The sequence below is a fragment of the Falco naumanni genome, chromosome 9 (assembly GCF_017639655.2).
Source record: "Falco naumanni isolate bFalNau1 chromosome 9, bFalNau1.pat, whole genome shotgun sequence".
Taxonomy (NCBI): Eukaryota; Metazoa; Chordata; class Aves; order Falconiformes; family Falconidae; genus Falco; species Falco naumanni.
Window position 1 is genome coordinate 11,424,281 of NC_054062.1, and position 18,320 is coordinate 11,442,600.

The 18,320-nt window shown below is 44.7% G+C and overlaps 1 protein-coding gene across 2 annotated transcripts in view; it reads left to right on the forward strand.

The window, feature by feature from the left end:
• The window catches only part of NEK6 (NIMA related kinase 6), a 67,200-nt gene extending 49,156 nt beyond the window's left edge, over window positions 1-18,044 (forward strand). For both annotated transcript variants that reach the window (XM_040607346.1, XM_040607345.1), the window contains exons 8-10: window positions 7,301-7,395; window positions 13,612-13,725; window positions 17,657-18,044. In XM_040607346.1, the coding sequence (XP_040463280.1) occupies window positions 7,301-7,395; window positions 13,612-13,725; window positions 17,657-17,767 (320 nt within the window). In that variant the 3' untranslated portion in view covers window positions 17,768-18,044. The remainder of the gene's footprint in view (window positions 1-7,300; window positions 7,396-13,611; window positions 13,726-17,656) is intronic.
• The last annotated feature ends 276 nt before the right edge of the window (window positions 18,045-18,320 follow it).

The following is an 18,320-nucleotide window of genomic DNA, read 5'->3' on the forward strand; positions in this document are numbered from 1 at the left end:
CAGCCGTGGGCTGGAGGGTGTAGGTGAATTCACCAGGTGGCACCTCTTCTGCCGCTTTCCCTTTTCCCTGTGTGACTGGTGAGAGAAGACAGGAGATACTTTTCCATGGGGGAGGGTTCTTCATGCACAAGCCTTGCCAGAAAACTCCCGTGTTGTAAAGGTAATGAGTGTAGCTAAGGTGAATTTTACTACTTCTCTTTACAACATGGTAGCTTACCGTCCTTCCTTTCCTAATTTAAGCTCCCCTGTAGCAGAAGCTCCAGGGCTTAGTTTAATGGAGGTAGACTCACATATCACAGAAAATTCATTTTATTGAGGGGCGTAGGAGGGAGTGGGAAAGGGGGGGGGGGGGAGCGATTCAGCACGAAGTGAGGAGGAATGCTTTTTTCCTTTTTTGTTTTCAGTAGTGCTTACTATTTTCTTGAAAAACTTTTACAGCCTGTTCTTTTGCAGTTTATAATGCAAGCGTTTTACTACATTTGTAGTCTTTTTTTTCTTTTTCTCCTTTCTTTCATTTGCATAGTTATTTTTATTCCCCAGAGGAGCCATGTGATACCTGTCCGACAGGCTGTTTCACTACAGAAAATGGCTGTACTTAACCCAGGGCTTTGCACCCAGCAGTGGCGCAATGACATCTGGGTGCTGCAGCAGGGGTGTGCGACACCACGCAGTTTGGGTTGATGTTACCGTACCTGGTGTGTGATGGGCTGCCAGGTATCGTTGCTTTCATTCAAGATTTAATAGGGCTAGTAGTATTTCTGTCTGGTTTTAATGTTTGATTGTGCCTATTAATTTATTTGTTGATCTCTGAGGAGGGTATCCAGAGGAGTATCGTGTCAGTTAAGGCTGTTCTGATACGCTTGTTAGAAAGCTTAAGTCACAACTTTGCTATAAAACTTAGTGTTAAGTCAAAAATTATAAAAAGCAGAGCATATTTAAAAACTGTTTAGACTTTGGAAAATTTAACAGTAAGCTGGTAGGTTTTGTTTTACTAGGAGCTGTAATAAATACAAATAATTTCCATTAGTAATAAAATGGATAACTTTACTAAGTGGTATAATACCCATTTTTAGCCAAATAAACTTGGCATTATCCAAAGCAAAACAAAACAACAACAAAAAAAATTTACACAGAATAGTTGTGTTTTGGAGCAGATGATTTATTATTTATTCTTGGACAAGAATAAACTTGGAGCAGATTTTTCTTTTGGGGGATGCGTATAAGTCAAAGCTTCCCAGTTTAGAACATTGAAATAGCTGTGGACTGGAGTACGTGGGGTGTTGCACGTTCCCTGTGGTTTCTTGGTGGGTATGAGGGTGAACATGGGTAACTGCAGTCGTGAGAAGAGCTCTTTTATAAATGGACTGTTTGTCTTTCTCTTTTCTTTTTGCTTGCCAAGCTAGTTTGCAGTTTGAAACAAAATCACAGTACTTCCAGGGGCTGGTGAGCAGAACTTAAGAAAAAATGGAGACAAGAAATCTGCCTAAAATTTCAACAGCCAATATTCTGTGCATTTTGAGAAATTTTGGCCTTTTGGTCTGTGCCTGTGTAGTACAGAATTTGTGGAAGAAAAGATTGGTGCAGAGTTACTGCAGGTGTGTTGTTTTCAAACCAGGAAAAAAACCAGAACAAAAAATAAATTAAAAAAACCCACAAAAATACCCCCCAACAAACAAACCCCAAAACTCTTAAGGACCTTGGTAGGGTTATATATATAATTAAATCTTAATAAGAAAAAACAGATCTTAAAGCAACAGGTCTGTTAAGAGCAGCTGCAATATTACGCACAAAGTATTTATTCTCTTTTGTAAGAATAAGTAGAATTAATCCTTTTTTCTTCCCCCCCTAATTAGTGGGGGTACCTCACACTGAGGTTTCAAGCAGTTTGAAGTATATTTTTGTGCCTTTGACCACTGTTTCACTTTTAGCTAACACCCAAAAGTTGATCTAATTCCCAAATTCTCCTTCTGGGAAAAGACCTCAGCCTTCTTGTTGGAAGTTCAGCCCAAGTAACGCAAATGGTTAGAAACAGAAACTTAGGAACTAGACCCCTTTTAGGTAACATTGTAAATTTTTCTTGGTAACCTACAAGCTTGTCTGGAGACATGAGACAGGTGAGAGTTGTGGACTTTCATTTTCAAGTAGAATTGCTTCCCTACTGTGTTTGCACCACTGGATGTTATTAAAACACACTACAAGATTTTTCTTTACTATATGTAATGTTCATGGAATATGTAATAGTGTGTCTTATATGTTAAAGCTAAGCTAGTAGTTCTGGAAATACTTTATAATTATTATTTTTAAAACTGGGTGGTTTTTTGTTATTCATGGATAGCATCTCAGTTTTTTGAGCATAGTTCTCTGCCTTTTTCATTTGTAATGAGCATGTTTCAAAAATCACAAGTATTTCAAAACATTGCAAAGTTTGTTTTGACAGGAGTGGAACATCTCTAGAATGAAGGAATGCTTTAATCAGTATTACCCCTTTGAGGCCTGTGTTGCGCTCTGATATCTCTTGGTTTGAAACTGGGAATACTCGGTAAAGATACAAGAAAGGTCAGAATTTGTTAGGTTCTTTCATATTCAGAACTCTTCCCTGCTGTGAGAAAGAAAAGTGATAGATTCAGAAACACTGTTCGGCTCAGTATTAAAAGATCAGCTGGAAGGTACTGGTGAAGGCGGAACAATAAAAGCTTTCCTTATCACTTTTTATTGTACTTTGCAGCCAAATACGGCCATGGAGTTTCATTAATATAAAGAGATGCTTATTTTTTATAACATTTAAAAAACCCCAACCCATACAGAGCCTATTAAAATATTTGGAAATACTCCGCACTGGTTTCAGTCTAATGACAATTTGCCTAAAGGTGTGGGAGAACCACTGCTGCAAGAGACTTGGCTCATTCACTGAATTTAATGTACCACAGACTCTGACAGAGCCTCCTGAAAGTGCAAATCGGATTTTCTCTTGTTCCTGCCGATGAGCAGCTAGGGATGAATTCGCAAGCAGCATTGATCCCTGGCTGAACTGTGTGCACGGGGGAAGCTCCGATGGAAGGTAACGGTGCCGCATGTGACTGTACTGGTAACCTGGCCACTGTCACAACAACAAAACTCCTCTGAGTCAAGCTGAAACATGTTTTCAAAACGGGTGAGCGTGCTGTTCCCTGTGTAGTGAAAGACTTGCTGAGTTCAACATAAGGCAGCTCTTCACCAGGGTGTTGCTGTGGCAGATGTGAGGATTCAGTGCAGAGTGCCCGTGCACGCTGGTCGCTGCAGTTGCACGGGTGGGATTTTTAATTCGGACTGGTTATGAGAGGAAAGAATTTGAATTTTATTTCTGGAATGACTTTACTGCCTTTGCCTGTGTGGTTTTTCTGCTGATACAAGAGACTTTGTTCCTAATCTAACTGGGAATAGCTAGCATTTCCCAAATTTGGGTGTTGCAGATATCCCAGAGCTGTCCTGGGCCGTGTGGGTGTTGTTGCTGAGCACACAGGCAGTGCAGGGGAGAGGGGGAAGGAATGTTGTTCTGGTATCGCTGCGGTAGGCTGATATTCGAGTGAAGTGTTCTGACTTTCAGAAATAGAATGGGAAGATGCTTACTTAGTCATAATCTTCTCTACGTTTTGCAGCTTGTATAACTTTAAAGGCATTACTCTACCACCTGGTGATTAATATTGAATCTGAACAATATTTTGTATTTTCAGCAGGGCAAATGCCAAAGAAAGTTTCTGATTAATAGTCTCCGATTAGACCATTCTTGTCAAATTGACTAATGTAATGCAATGGCGAGCCCTGACTGATTGCACTGGAAGCCTTGTGCGGTTTTCTAGAAGATGCTCATTACAGGAGATTCCCACGTAATGTTGGACAGGCCATAAAGAGAATTGGACTTGTCAGTCTTTTATCATGACAGTTATTTAAAAATTAATGCATCGGTTTTGAAACGCAGAGCCCTGCGTGTTTGTACATTTGCTGGCAACACTGCAGTAATGGTAGGTAAATGTGCAAGGTGGACTCGAGGAAGTCAGCTCGGGGTGGACTGCTTCATGGACCCATTAATGTAATGGAACAGACTAATACGCAGAAAATCAAATACAGACTGTAACGCACTCATCCGTGTCATAAAGCCTGTCATTCTGCTTTGATCGAAGGTCGTTTTAAGGCATTATCTGAAACGACAGTTTTAGCCTACCGAGCAGACCCCTGCTAACATGGAAGGCAAGGCCATAACTTTAGACCCCACATTTTGTTATTTGCTCCGAGCTTGTGGCGCAGTGACCCAGAATAACTGATTGCAAGAGCAGCTACGGCTGGAGGCCGCCCCTGGCACCAGCACTCTGAAGCATGAAGACTTTGGGGAGTAAGTAGGAGTGACCTCGATGTTCCCTCCTGCCATGGAGTGCTGCCCGCCCGTGCTCAGCTCGTGTACCCGCTGTCAGTGGAGGGCTGGCACGTATTCTGCTTCGGCTGCTTGGTTAGCTCTCCTGGCAGTCCGAGAAAAGCCACAGCAGTGGGTAGCTGAAGGCAGGGAAATGTCTTACTGGTGTTCAGTGGGGACTTCCAAAACGGTCTTCAGGAACTTCACGTAATGAATCGCCATTTCTTCTGCAGCCGCATGTTTTTAAGCAGGAAAATGGAGCAGTGCTATTCCAACCCAGTCAGTTCTTGTGCAGAAATCTGGCAAATGTGTGTACAAATTGTGTGGAGAGCTGTGCTGTCTGTTGTGTGCATCTTGCATGCACATGGGAGGCATCCATGGAAAACCTTGTTGGGCACTTTGAATTGAGTCCTGCCTGCTCTTGGTGTTTGTGAAGTTACTCTGTGCAGTCTGTTAAATATTACTATTAACAGAACTCCGGTCTCATCCATATGCAGAGGCCTTTCACTGGCAATTAAAACCAGCCAGATCTGGGACAGTGTCAGTTTGGCATGCTCCTGGGCTGGATATGATATTGCTGACCAGGGAAATATAATAATCTCCATGTGGTATTTTTCTTGTGTTGTAGTTTGTATAGAATTTGCAGAAATGCAATTTCTCATTAGGCTGCTCTCACATTGAAAATGAAGACATTTCTTATTTGAATGACCTGCAAACACAAGCTGAGTTTATCATACAGGGGCAGCAGGTTAGTGAAAATCCTGGGGGACCAGATAAATGAGCCAGTCAGGGCGGTGGTCCCCTCTCTTGGTTACTGGTTCTGCTTTGGTGAGAAGATTTTTAGATACATATTCCTGTGACGTCTTACGTTTCACACGGATGCCGTAGGATTGATTTCACAATATATGCTCCGTTTCTGACTAGCTCTAGGTAAAAATTGTTGAGGTTTGGTAGACTCAAGATTTGGGCATATAGATGCATGACAAAAATGTAGAATAAAGATTGAAAGGTGTTGGTTGGGGGCAGGGGGGGTGGTTGTTGATTTTGTTTTGAGTTAAGCTGCCCAGTTTTCACCCCAGAGAAATAAAATGCCTTGAGTATTTTAAGGTGGAGTGGCTTGTGAGATATGATCTCAGTTTACCCCACAGAAAACTTTGGGCTTTGGAAGGCTGATACGGTAGAGACTTTAGTGATGGGGTAAACTGGGAGGTTGTGTTGCATATGGCATCCATACTTCCAGCAAGACCAGCATAAGGGGGGATGTTGGGGATGCTCTGCAGTAAATTGCATAATTGCATGCTAGCATTGGTGGTACTAATTTCAAATCGGTGCTCTTTGTTTTGGCTAAATAACCTAGGATATTTTTGCATTTCTCCGATTTCCTGCTTCTGTTAGGACGCTGCTCCGCTGAGAACGGAGAGCATTGCCTGACTCCTCTGTCTGTTGCTCTGTGGCTTGGTTGATAGAGTACCAAGAATTCTCTGGGGCTGTAAACATCTCTTTGTCCTGTGGGGACAGGCTACCTGTGGTGCCTGTATCAAAGGGATTCTGGCCTGTGTTTAGGTTTTCTGGATGACAGAGGAATGCAATTAAGATTTGGATTCACATGTATGCTGAGCATGACATGGTCTAAACTAGAGGCGCCCCAAAACTTGTCTTGCTCAGGCATCGTGCTGACAGCAGCAGCTTTATGCCGGGTCGTCTGTGCACTTGATGGGGGTTGATTTTCGCCTTTCAGGAAGCTGTTGCTTTCTGCCCCACAACTCATTTGTTTCCTACAGTGCGCAAACCCCTCCTTAGGAACTTTGGGGGAACGTGGTGGCTGTTCTTCCCCCTCCACCTCTAACACCATCCTTCATCTGCTTATTAGTCTTCCAGCTGTCTGCAGGAAGCATTTCAAATGGAAAAATTGTAAACTGAATGTTAAAGGCAAATTAAACATTTGCCATCTTGTGTGGAAAGGTCTTTAATTAGGAGAAGGGTACACTGGAATGCCGAAAGAAAAAACAAAAAACAAACCTGACAGGGGACAGGCAAGCAGGGGAAGCAGGAGAAAAGAGAGCATATACAGTCCTTGGATGTTTTAATAAATGATGTATCTGAGGATTATTTGATGTAGTTGAGACTGCCAGGATGTCTTGTATTTTCAGTACCACAACTGAAACTTATTTAGGATTTAAAAAAGAACTTTTTTAAGGTAAGGAATTTATTAATAATTTCCTGTAACTTCTGTCCAAAATGCTGGCGTAAATTTCTTTTGATAAAATACAGAGTTCTGGAAGTACATAGAAATCCCACAGCTTCTGATGTGACTGCAAGTTGGAGCAGCATTTTAAAGTTTGGAATTACTATCTTGGTTCTTTCAGAAAGTTTTTTAATGCCTGTCTGGTGCTGGGCTTGTTACATGTTTCTTTGCTGCAGTAAATGGTCTCCTGAACCCTTACAAAGGGTCCCCCCTCGTACCTGGATCCGCCCTGTCATGCTGCTTGTGCCGCTTGTCAGGGGACCGTGCAGGTGATGTGCTCACGGGAGCTGTTTTAGCAGAGCACATCCATGACATCTGACTTGCAGTTTCAGTGCTGTTGTGTGAACCAAAGGAGGATGGTCCTTTACGACTGCTCTGTCCATCTGAGACATTCTGAAGGTACCTGGAAGACTGGAAGGGAAAGAAAATGTTCCTCAAATTTCAGAAATACAGAACTTTTCAGTTATGTTCACCAGTCCTCTATCTAAATGGTATCTTTGGTTCTACGCCTTCAAAACCATTATGTTTCCAAATTTTTGTACCGATCTCTTCTGATGAGCTATTTGTGCTAAACCTAATCCTTTAATGAAGTTGAACTGCGGTATTAATGAGTTGCACAGTCACTTTTTAAGATGATAACTCCTCATTTTTTTGTTTGTTTTTTTTTACAGTGGGAACTCCATACTATATGTCCCCAGAAAGAATACATGAAAACGGCTATAACTTTAAATCTGATATCTGGTCTTTGGGCTGTTTATTGTATGAGGCAAGTATCTTCTAACTTTTTTTCCCCAGGTTGGTTTTGTAGCACACAGTGCCATACAGGTCAGACTTACTTCAGCTCGATTGTTGAGGAACCTTATGAAGAGTTACCTCTTTTTGTGCTCATCATGTGCTTCTTGAGCATGAACAACAAAGGGATTGTGCCATACAGCACAGTACTTGCACAAAGTTAATTTAGGAGGTCGCAGTAGCTGTTGAGGGTATAGACATAAACACGCCTGATAACTGCATTTTTTTGCTTCCTGCTGTGAGCAGAGCTGTTAGTAGGGCAGCATATTCATAGCTTCTCCTGAATATACTGCATTTGTTGTAGAAACAGCACATTCACTTGAATGGTAGCTACTGGTTTGTTGAATTCTAACCAGTTGGAATATTTTAATTTTGGGAGCTTTCAGTAAAGAAAAATAGAGGTTTTTATGTAATGTGAAATCAGTTTCTCTAACTTTATTAGGGTACAGCTGGAATATTTTCTGATTGTACATTGTCTTCTAGCTAAACGCAGATACAAAGCAGGCATGCTTTGTGTGAACGACATGCTTAGTGTGCAACTTTTCCTTAGAAGCTATTACGTATATTTTGAAGATAAGTGCTATGATTTTGTAACAGTACTTTGAGTTCTGTGATTTCATTTTTAGCAGGGATCAGAGCGTATTGAACAGTCTTGCACTCATTTATAATCTAATCGCAAATCTTTTTTTAGATGTATGCATCTTTGAATTCAAGTGACAGTGCATGTCAGCGTTTAGAAGGCTTTTATCCCAGCCCAGAGAATTTAAAATCTCTGGGATATTTAGTAATAAGAATATTGTTTGCATCCTCTTTGGTTGATATATTATGTGAACTGATGACATTTTGCTTCTCACTACAGCTTCTCATAACCACATGGAATTAGAGAAATGTACTTAATTTTGTGAGCACATCAGATGTGAAAACTACTGTGGTTAGGCATGTACTTCAGCTAGTTGATTAAATATTTTAGGAAAGATGGTATAAAAGTAAATTTTTCCCTAACACTGGTCTTCCCAGCAGGTGTTCAGAGCTTGTCACTGTTACGTACTTCTGAGGAGAACTCATCTGATACAACTAAACGCTTGCTCAGCGAGGTAGCGCGCTGCCCCCCGTGTGTTCCAAGCCCTGAGCCGTGCAGTTCGATAGGTGCTGGTTTACTGTTGGCGGAGTGTCAGAGCGCTGGGTGGTCTGCATCTCCAGTGGGAGATTGGCACTGGGAACTCAGTGAAATAAATGGATTAAGATCCTGCTGAAGGGGTTTGAGCAGTCTTGGAGGCTTGACTCCAGCAGCCCTTTGCTTCTCGCATGTAAGACAGCAGCACAGCAGCCCTCATACAGTTACAGACTCAGGTGTGGTCCAAAAAATACTCTTGGAGAGGAACAAAATCCCAAAACTGTCCATTCTTTTTATATTCCTAGCAGCATCCATCCAAAAACCCTATCTCCGCAGTGCTTCAGCCAGCCTGCTCGCAGCTGCTGACTGTCCTGTCCCTGTCAGGTGGCACAGGGTTTCGTTAAGGAAAAAAGATTTGTCTGGGTGCCTGGGTTAAATACCCCGCAAGTCACCATAAGCAGTGTGAAGTCCCGGCATCGGCCTTGCTAGTGTCGGAGCAAATGGCCACTAGATACGCTGAAGGGAAGATCCACTTTGGTGGAGACACTGGAGCCCGATGGGGTGGTATCACTGTTTTATTGTTAGAATTCCATGGGATGGGAGGGAGAGAAATGGAGAGATGCGAGTAAGATACCCTACTAAGTACTTGGTCAAAAAGATTTGGAAAATTGTGAGCTTAAATTGAGTGACTTTGTGCCCATCCTCAAATTCTCATTACCTCTAGTTGAAAGAATTCAAGAGACTTTTAATAATTCCTGAAGTGGCAGCAACGTACCATTAACAGGCTGGTATTTTTTTATGAAGGATGGTTTTGCCTGTAACGCTTCTAATGAGGTACTGAAAACCGGAATGATCCAGTGTAGCTGTGTGTACCTGGGTCTGCTGTGGCGTTTGGGAAGGAACTGGGACGCTCTGCCGTGGGAGCAGGGAATAGAACGCCCGAGCTCCCAGTGGCTCGTGACGCTGAACAGTTCCAGGTATGCTTCATGCAGGGGGCCTGGCCTGGAGAGGGGTCTCAGCGTCAGCTCTGCCGAGTCCAGAACTTTGGCCCTGCCACGTGGGTTGGACTTCCCAAGTCTGGCAGCACGAAAGCTGCCCAAGTTGGACACCGCTACTCGCCTGCTGCTGTCGTGTGCAGCTTCTCCGTCAGGCTGCTTGGAGTCGTTTTGGAGGCTGAGCTCTGCTGGGATGGGATTCCAGATTTATGCAGAGAGAAATATTTAGCGTTGTGCTAAGATATGTTTTTGTTGCAGGCAATATGGTCCCCTTATGGCGCAGTAGTCTTGGTACTCCTTATATTTCAAGAAGCTGACTTAATTGTGCACTAAACATAATTCTCTGGTAGGAGTAGCAGTACTGTAGTAACATGTGAAATATTTGGCATGTGAAGCGTTTTTAAATTTACTTCCTACGTAGGTAAGCCTTAGCTTTGGGAACAGGAGCTCTAAGATCTTGCAAATTCCAAGGAGGACTGGACAGTTACCAATTCTGTGTTCAGTACAGAAACAGCTACTTGACTTTTTAAACTTTGTAGAATTTGGAAAATTAAAAATCAAATTCGTATGTCTTTGAAGGAGCTGTATTTTATCTTTGCTAATTTCTTATAATGCAAATGTTTTTCCATTTGGCTTAAAAGTAAGGAAGCGATGCGTATTGGGTGATGAGTCACTTCTGATATTTCTCCAGATAGATTGTGTAGATAAGCTGCAGAGAGATTTAATGTACAAATTGCCTTCAGAGACATGCGTGTCCACTAGAATCCACTTAGGGAACATTGAGGGGTTTGGGATGTGATGCCACATAGCACCACTTAACTTTGACATTGATAATCATACAGTGATTTTTATTAAATCTTATCAATATAGTAATAACTGTCTTCATCCCTCACTTCCTGTAGATATCTGTCAGCAAGATAACTTGGAGGGGATAAAAATAAGTTGTTAATTCCCAGAATATAGCTACAAGCAATGACTTTAGCAGTTCTGGCAAGACGATCAATTTAAACACTAACAGTGATTCCTATATATATATTTTTAACCAGTCGTACTGCATGGTGGTCATTTTAAATGGAGATCTAGCTGTCCTGTGGTAATTGCTCTAATCAAAATGTCAGGAGCAAACCCCAACATAGCATCACAAACTGCTGTTAGTGAGATGTTTGGAGCGCCTGTGGTCACGACCCCTACAGACCTGACTGTCGCAGTCGCCATGTGTGCATGCTCTCTTGCCATTTTCATTCCCTGCATTTACCACCCCAAAACCCCACCGTGTTTCCTTCTCGTTCTTCCCCTTTTGCACGTGACTGTTTAACTAGACTTGGAAAGAAAAGTTAATGGGAATTGAAAAACCCCTTTCAACCTTACTGGCATTATTGATGTTTGTATTGAAATCTCGGAGACCTTGTTTAACCCTTGATTGCCTTCTGTGCCTTTCCTAATGTGCCCATTAGTGTTTTTTCTTGGAACAATCTTGTGTGCTGGGCTCTTCAGTTTTGTTTTAACTGATTGAGAGCAGTTTGCTATCAATCTCTAATTGGAGATCAGAGTCTCTAATTGGAGTTGGTAATTAATTTTTTTCCCCACTGATTTGCTTGTTTTACTGTTATGACAGTAGTGAAGTAACAGCGATACAACATCACCTTTTTCCTTCAAAAAATTCCAAAAGGCTGTGAGCAGGGGGATGTCAGCGCTCCTGCCCGGCTGTTGTGGCTTCATTCACAAGCCTGTCAGGCGACGCTTCAGCCTCAGGTCTGTGGGGTTGATGAGGAATAACTTAGCATTACTACTAATAATAGTGGTGAAACCACAGAGAAGTAGAAGTGTGCCCGTTCCCCAACCCACTGTTTTGTGCAGCTGTTAAAGGCGTAATTCCTCATGCTCAGCCTGCAGCAAAGCACAGTAAATGTCACCGGCACAGCAAATACCTCAAGCTGCATCACAAGAAGCATTACAGACAGAAAACTGAACCAGCTCGGAATTTTCTGAGATTTTTTTGGGAGCTATGTACTCAGTTCGTTGTGTCCCTCTGTGTAATTTGGGTACCTTCACGTATTCTGTTTTGCCATCCTTAAGACTCTGTATATCTGATAAATGCTTCTGGAAGAGCTTCCTGAAAAATATATTGGCCTGGTGGTACTTAAGTTTATCTTGATGTGTCCTGCGTTGCTTAACACTTGGACCTGTGTTGATGGCAATGAGGCTTTGGTAGGAGACCCCTGGCTGCAGCCCACTGCCAGGGTGCCCGAGGGGGTGGCCTGGGGCTGCCCCTGCACCGGGCCGTGCCCTGCTGCTGCAGAGCCAGCCCACGCAGTGTGGCAGAGCCCTGCCCCGAGAAAACGCGGCTCGTCTGCACCGAATCACGAATGATCCATCAATCTTGATTCCGAACTGCAGGATAATAGATTGGAGGATCTAGTATTGACTTCTAATTCTTCTGGGAGCTTGCTGTGTGTGTCAGCAATGGGACAGCGTTCTTCAGATGGCTTTCACAGTGCATGGTAATGAGCAAAAGACTAATAATCATCAAATAACCCCCTATTAAAGCCATAGTGAGAAGCATCAACTTCAGCCGCCCTCAGTATGAAAAGCTTGCCGATTTGACGTGGCTTGTAGCAAAATGGTTTTAAAAGATGTAAACAGAGTGGATAATACCCACAATTACTCAGTGGTGCTTCATTAGAAGGAGGTGCGGCAGTGCTGTGCGGGGCTGCCTCTGGCAGGCATCGATGGACCGCAGTGAAGAGCAGCACTTGATTAACGCCCTGGGCTAATGAGCGCATGGGCGCAGCGTGGGCAGTGGCTGCGGGTGGCTCGGCTGGGCTTGGGTCCTGGGGGGATGGGGGACTGGAGGGAAGGTGCTGAGCTCATTGTGCGTAACTTGAATAGACACAACTTCACCCACGTTTTTGAGTTCAAAAGAGCCTGTGTGGCTGCAGCTGTTTTTCCGAGGCTCATCATCAGCGTTCGCTCAGAGCTCCTGGTTGAGAACTGGCGGTGTCAATGGCTTTCCGTGCACAGAAAGGCAGTTTCCTTCCTGAGACTCAAGTGTAATATAAACATGTCTTTGTAAGGAGGCTCTGCATGCCCTGGGAGGAATTCTTCCCCACCCAGAGCCTTCTGTCATGCTTTCCTTGCTGTGTGAGCAGCCTGTTTATCTCGGACATCTGTCATATTTTTGGAGATGCAAAGACTGGATTCATAAAACAGAATTGAAAGAGGAAAAAGAGCAGATTGATTAGGAAAAGTTTCAGTAGTTTGGTTTCCAGATCTGCCTGGGATACTCTTTTCTAAAGAGCAGACCTCCGGCAGGAGGAGGGGAATGTTTGTTTTGAGGTAATTTTTATTTTTTTTTTAAAGGCTGAATATAAGCTCATGCTTCTAAGGGTCTTTCCAAAAATAATCCAGTTATTCTTTGTAGCAGTCTGTTAAAAATCTGCCAGTTGCAGAGAGCAAATGAGCTGAATATGGTCGTAACCAAGGACTGTTAAAAGCATGAGATGTTTTCAAAGACAGAGGAGCTTCTACTTTTTAAAGAGATGATTGTGTTTGAGAGGTTTTCATGGTCCTCGTCGAGCCACTTGGTTTCTGATTGTCCTACAGTCCAAGCATGCTATTTATTGTTTTTTTAAAAAAAATAAAGGTACTTTCCTTCTGTGTACCTGGAGAAATGCCTGTATGCACCCAATGTCCCACATCTGAAATGTGTTGGGCAGAAAGAATCACGGTGACAGGAAAATGCGGAGACTTTTCCAGGCTCGGTGATGCCCAGGGGCTGTGCCAGGGTCACAGAGAGCTCCAGCGAAGGCAGGGCCGGGCTCTGGCATCGTGGGGTGCCCCAGAAGGCAGGGCCTGGCTGCCGGAGCAGGCACAGCTGGCACTGCCGTGTCTGTGACTGACGGGGACAGGACAGGGTGCTGTGGGGCGCTGGGACGGGGCAGCTTGGCCTGTGGACAGCCTCAGAGAGCAGCAGCATCGCTTGCTCGCTCTCAAAGAGCAGAATTTGCTCTTGCAAATCACCGGTACTGAGGGCTATTAAATCCTTTGCGTCTCTGAAATATTCTCTGTTTTTTCTCTCCAGATGGCAGCTCTTCAGAGTCCTTTCTATGGAGATAAAATGAACCTGTTTTCTCTTTGCCAAAAAATAGAGCAATGTGACTACCCACCTCTTCCAGCTGAACATTATTCTGAAAAGGTAAATTGGGAGCGTTTTTTGCAGGGGAATGGGGGGGTGGTGCGGTGGAGTTCCTCCCCGCACAGGGGAAAGGGAACCCCCACACACATGCACATCCAAGAGAGAGCAGAAGGTGACCAGAGCGGCCTGGGTACCTTCAGGGCCGGCTGAGAAAGCTATCGTTGTGATGTCTGAGTATTGACAAGCTAAATTAAGACAGAAAAGATGATTTCTTCATGTGGGGAATATTTTGAAACTGGAAGTCTGTGATGCTGGCAAAAACTAGCAATGAGCCGTGGGAAAGCCCTTTCCTTCACTTCCTTTCACTTAAAATAACATACTGTGAAACAGCACTTAAATTTTTGTTTGTGAAGTCTTCAGTGCATAACAAGGGGGGAAAGATTCTTTTTAAGAGGAAGAGGGGGAGGAAGGCTATTTAGTTTAATGCAATAAGCATCTATACAGCAGCCGTATAGGGGCTTTTGGAAGTCTGAGTTGTGCGCCTGTGAAAGTGAAGGATGGAGAGTAGTGGCTGAACTGGAGTATATTAAAAAAAGCAATTGTCGCTGCGTGCTTGATTGGCAGTGTTTCACTTCAGCTGCAAACATGCCTGTTGTTTTTGTTCAAGGCCTTTTGAGGCGGGGTGGGGTTGGTGCTTGGTTTTTTTTCCCTTACCTAGGCAAACCAGCTGCTTTTGCTTTTCCTTACCTCCTCATTCAGTTACAGTTGCCTCCTATTTGAAAGGAAATGGCCAATGTAATTTCACATGTTCACTGTATCCTTTGGGGTTTTTCTTTTGTTTTATTCTACCTCAAAAGTTCTAAGGAGCAAGAGACAGGATGCAAGGGAAATGCCGTATGCAGTTGGCAGCAGACGGTCTCGTCCCCACCCCAAGAGGGACCCTGCATCACACATGTTACTTACGTTTTTACTTGTTAAATAACTCTTGCAAAAATACTATTTGCGAACTGTTCTGGAAAAGTGATTTTTTAAAAATATTACGTGCCCCGCCCCCCGCCTCCCCCCCCCCCCCCCAAGCTGCCATAGCAGCGAGTCCCGGCTCCGTGCATTCACATTTGCCATGCTGTTGTAGCATGCATTTCAGGATATGCCTGCTGGCAGCAAGAATTAGTGTAAGTTGACAGATGTGTTTCCTGTCTTTACAATTACTGTCTGTTTGCTTCCCTCTGGCAGTGCTAAAGAGTGTGTGTAGTGTAGTGATACAATCCAGGGTGAGAAGGATGGTTTAAAGCTCAAAGGCGCCAGGTCCCAGAGAACGAGACTCCAGATGGTGTTCATACACTATTAACAGAATGCTTGACAAAGTCTGAGGAGGGCTGTGCCTTTGGCTGTAGCTCATCTCACTGCATCAGCTGCTGCTGCCTACTGGAAACGCAGAGCTTCGGTTTTGTGAATATTAGAACATGACTCCACCATGAACAATATTCCATTTAGTATGTCCCTTTAAAGGTTGCGTTTTCAGATGCTTTCGGAGTGGATAGCCAGAGGGGAAGGTGTGTTGGTGTCTCCCAGCAGCCAAGCTAGAGAAACCAGGCAGGAGCGGAGGCGCAGAGGCAGCTGCCCACAGCAGCAGGCTGCACCAGGGTTGTTCTCCCTGCGGCTGGCGGCTGGGTGCTTATCTCGGCCTGGTTCTACGTGTTTTCCTTCAAGAGCCAATGTCTCAGGTTTAGATTGAAAGGGCAGAGTCTTTGCAACCCCTCTGGCACTGTCACTGCCACAGGTCTGTGAGCGATGTGGGAAAGCAGCGAAGCCTTTACATCCTCCCAGGCAGGGGTAGCGATTAGGCCTTGCCGTGCTGCAGAGTGTTCAGTGATGCTCCGGAGCCATTGGCACGTCTCCACTGCTCACACGGTCTCGAAGTGAAGCTTCAGCTGTAGGCTGACTGCGGATCACATGAATGTTTTAGTTGCGGCAGCGTTGTTTTAGGTGAACAAGGCAGAGCATTTACTGAAGAATGCCTTCTTCGATGATGTTTCCTTTCTGTGCTGTTCCTCTTTTCTGTAGCCTTTTGTGGCTAACCAGTCCGAATCCCCCCGTGATCAGCTGGCGTGCTGCTTGTAGCAGGAGGAGGAGCCGGGACTCCAGCCAGGATTAGTTTTCTATATCGGGACCAAATTTGCAGTAATTGGAGATGCTGGTTGGCGGTGCTTATCAAGGCTTAGTCCACCGGTTCTTGTAGACGATGGTGAAGTGCCTGCACTGTCCTGCTCATCGACAGAGCGCAGAGCTTGCTGGGCTGTGCTTGAGCCCTGGACTACATGGGAGCACAGCAGCTGGTTGGACAAATTGTATTGATCGTGCAGCTTCAGGTCAGAGGTTTAGAAGTGTTTTAATTTGTGGACGTTTTCTGGTGGTCTTGTCTAGTCAGGGCTGAGGTACATGTTAAATCTTTGTGGTCTTAGGGTTACAAAGGCTGCACCTCCCTGCCCTGGGATGAATCCAAAAGTCACCGTAGCAGTTAGGAGACACTGGGCCAGGGCCGGGCGGTGGCATTGGGTTTGCTCTGGAGGTGCCCTGGCTGGGGGGGTTGCGTTGCTCTCGGTGTGTGTGCATAAAGTGATAGGCGAGGTGACCAGCAGTGGTGGCACTGCCCGTGCCCTCGCCCCCTGCCCCCTGCGTGCCCCTGCCTCACCTGCCAGCCCTGGCCCATGGGCTGCTTGGCTGCTTTGCAGCAACCGCCACCGAAATGTGCATCTGCGGCAGCTGGAAGCACGGGGCCTTGCTCCATCCCGAGCTGAAAACCTCACTTCAGTGCGTTCAGCAATGCAGCTGAAGCTGTGCTTGATAGCTGTATGGTCATGCTTTTAATTACCATTAAAATAATTGGCACTGTGGCTACTGGGAGGATGTGAGAAGATCAGAGGCTCAAGGCTGTTTCTCCCGGTGCCTCGGGGGTACGAGCAGCTTTCAGTGTCTGTATAATTAAAAGCTACAATCTTTCATGTGCACAATAGAGGGCTGGGAGGTGGGGAGACTTCAGCCCTTCTGCATTTTATTTATTAAACATAATCAATGATCAGTCTCTCTTCTTCACAAAGGTTTTTAGGGAACGCTGGTGTTTGACAGCCGTGCCCCGCTATCTTAAGATACACAAGCGCTGTTCAGACTCTTACATTAAAAACCTTGAACTGGCTTGTTACCGGGGCTGGTGTGGGACGGGGGGAGCAGTGGCTGTACAGCAGAGCTCTGTTCAGGCGCCCCCCTTTCCTCAGAGTCCGCTCCCACTGGCAAGTCCATCCCCACCTGCCAGCTCAGGCGGATTTCTGGTAGCGATGTCGTTTTTCTTTCCTTTAGCCCCATCCTGCCCATGCCACTGGTGCCTCCCTCTGCCCACCGCTGCTTCCCCACCCCAGCCCTTGGTGCGTTTCGCTAGGTCATCAGTGCCGGGCTCCCTTCCCTGCTGCTCCGACTGCTGTCGTGCTTCAGCCTCAGCTGACTGCGAGCTGCCAGTCGTCTGATGATGCTGGTCATCTCTGCTCTGGTTCTCTGAAGTGAATCAAAAATTTCCCCAGGAAAAAAAATCTGATTTTTTTCAAAAAGGAGAACGTCAGGGAGTGACAGCTCAGAGGTGGTTGTTGCATTTTCTGTAGGGCCACGCCAAACCACCGAGCCCCCGGGAGCCCCTGTGTGTGTATATGCTGGTAGCACATTGTAAATGGCAACATAAAATCCACTGGGTCCTGTGGAAGATTTAAATCTTTGGTGATGAAGGTCTGGAGGAAACGGTTCTTCCTAGTCCTTTTGTAGAGTGGGGGGAACAGGGGACGGGACAGATGATGGACGTGTGCCTGCGGTCTGCCTGGAACATCTGTATGAAAGAGGTTCCCAGCCCCTGTCCTGGCTTCCAGTGGTCAGACAAATGTTCCCTTAACCTTTCCCAGTAAGAAATCGGCCAGTTCACTCATGTTTGTGTGCCCCTTCTGTCTTTCAGCTGCGGGAGCTGGTCAGCATGTGCATATACCCCGATCCAGATCAAAGACCTGACATTGGTTACGTGCACCAAATAGCAAAACAAATGCATGTTTGGACCTCCAGCACATGAACCATCTGCAAACACGCAGCGGCCAGCACAGCTCAGTCTTACTTGAATTTTTTTCTCAGATGAAACCGACTGGTGCCTAGTCACACAAGTGAGAGGGTTGAGCACTCGTAGCAGGATGCTCCATTATTTCTGCAGGTTATTTGACAAGGACTCTTACAAGGTGGTCATGCTTTAAAGTGAAGATTCTGTGAGGTATTGCAAGTGATTATTTTTTTTTGTTTTTTAAGGCCAATAACGTGTTACAGATGTAGATCATTTAAGGGTCCTTTCTTAAAACTGTTGTGTGTAATCTAGGATAGATGATATTAACACGGGTGTCAGAGCATTTGACACACCCCTTCTATCTTAACTCTAATGTGAAATATTGAAATAATTCCTTCAGTGAAATCACTTTATACTAATGTAAGAATTGCAGTAGATTTTGTGTAATTTGTGTAACTGCTACTTTGCCTCTTCCGCAAATGATTAATAGCAAATTCAGTTACTTTGTATATTTTAAAGCAGCCATTTATGTGTTTTTATTAATTCCCTCCTCTTCAGACTTAGGAACTGG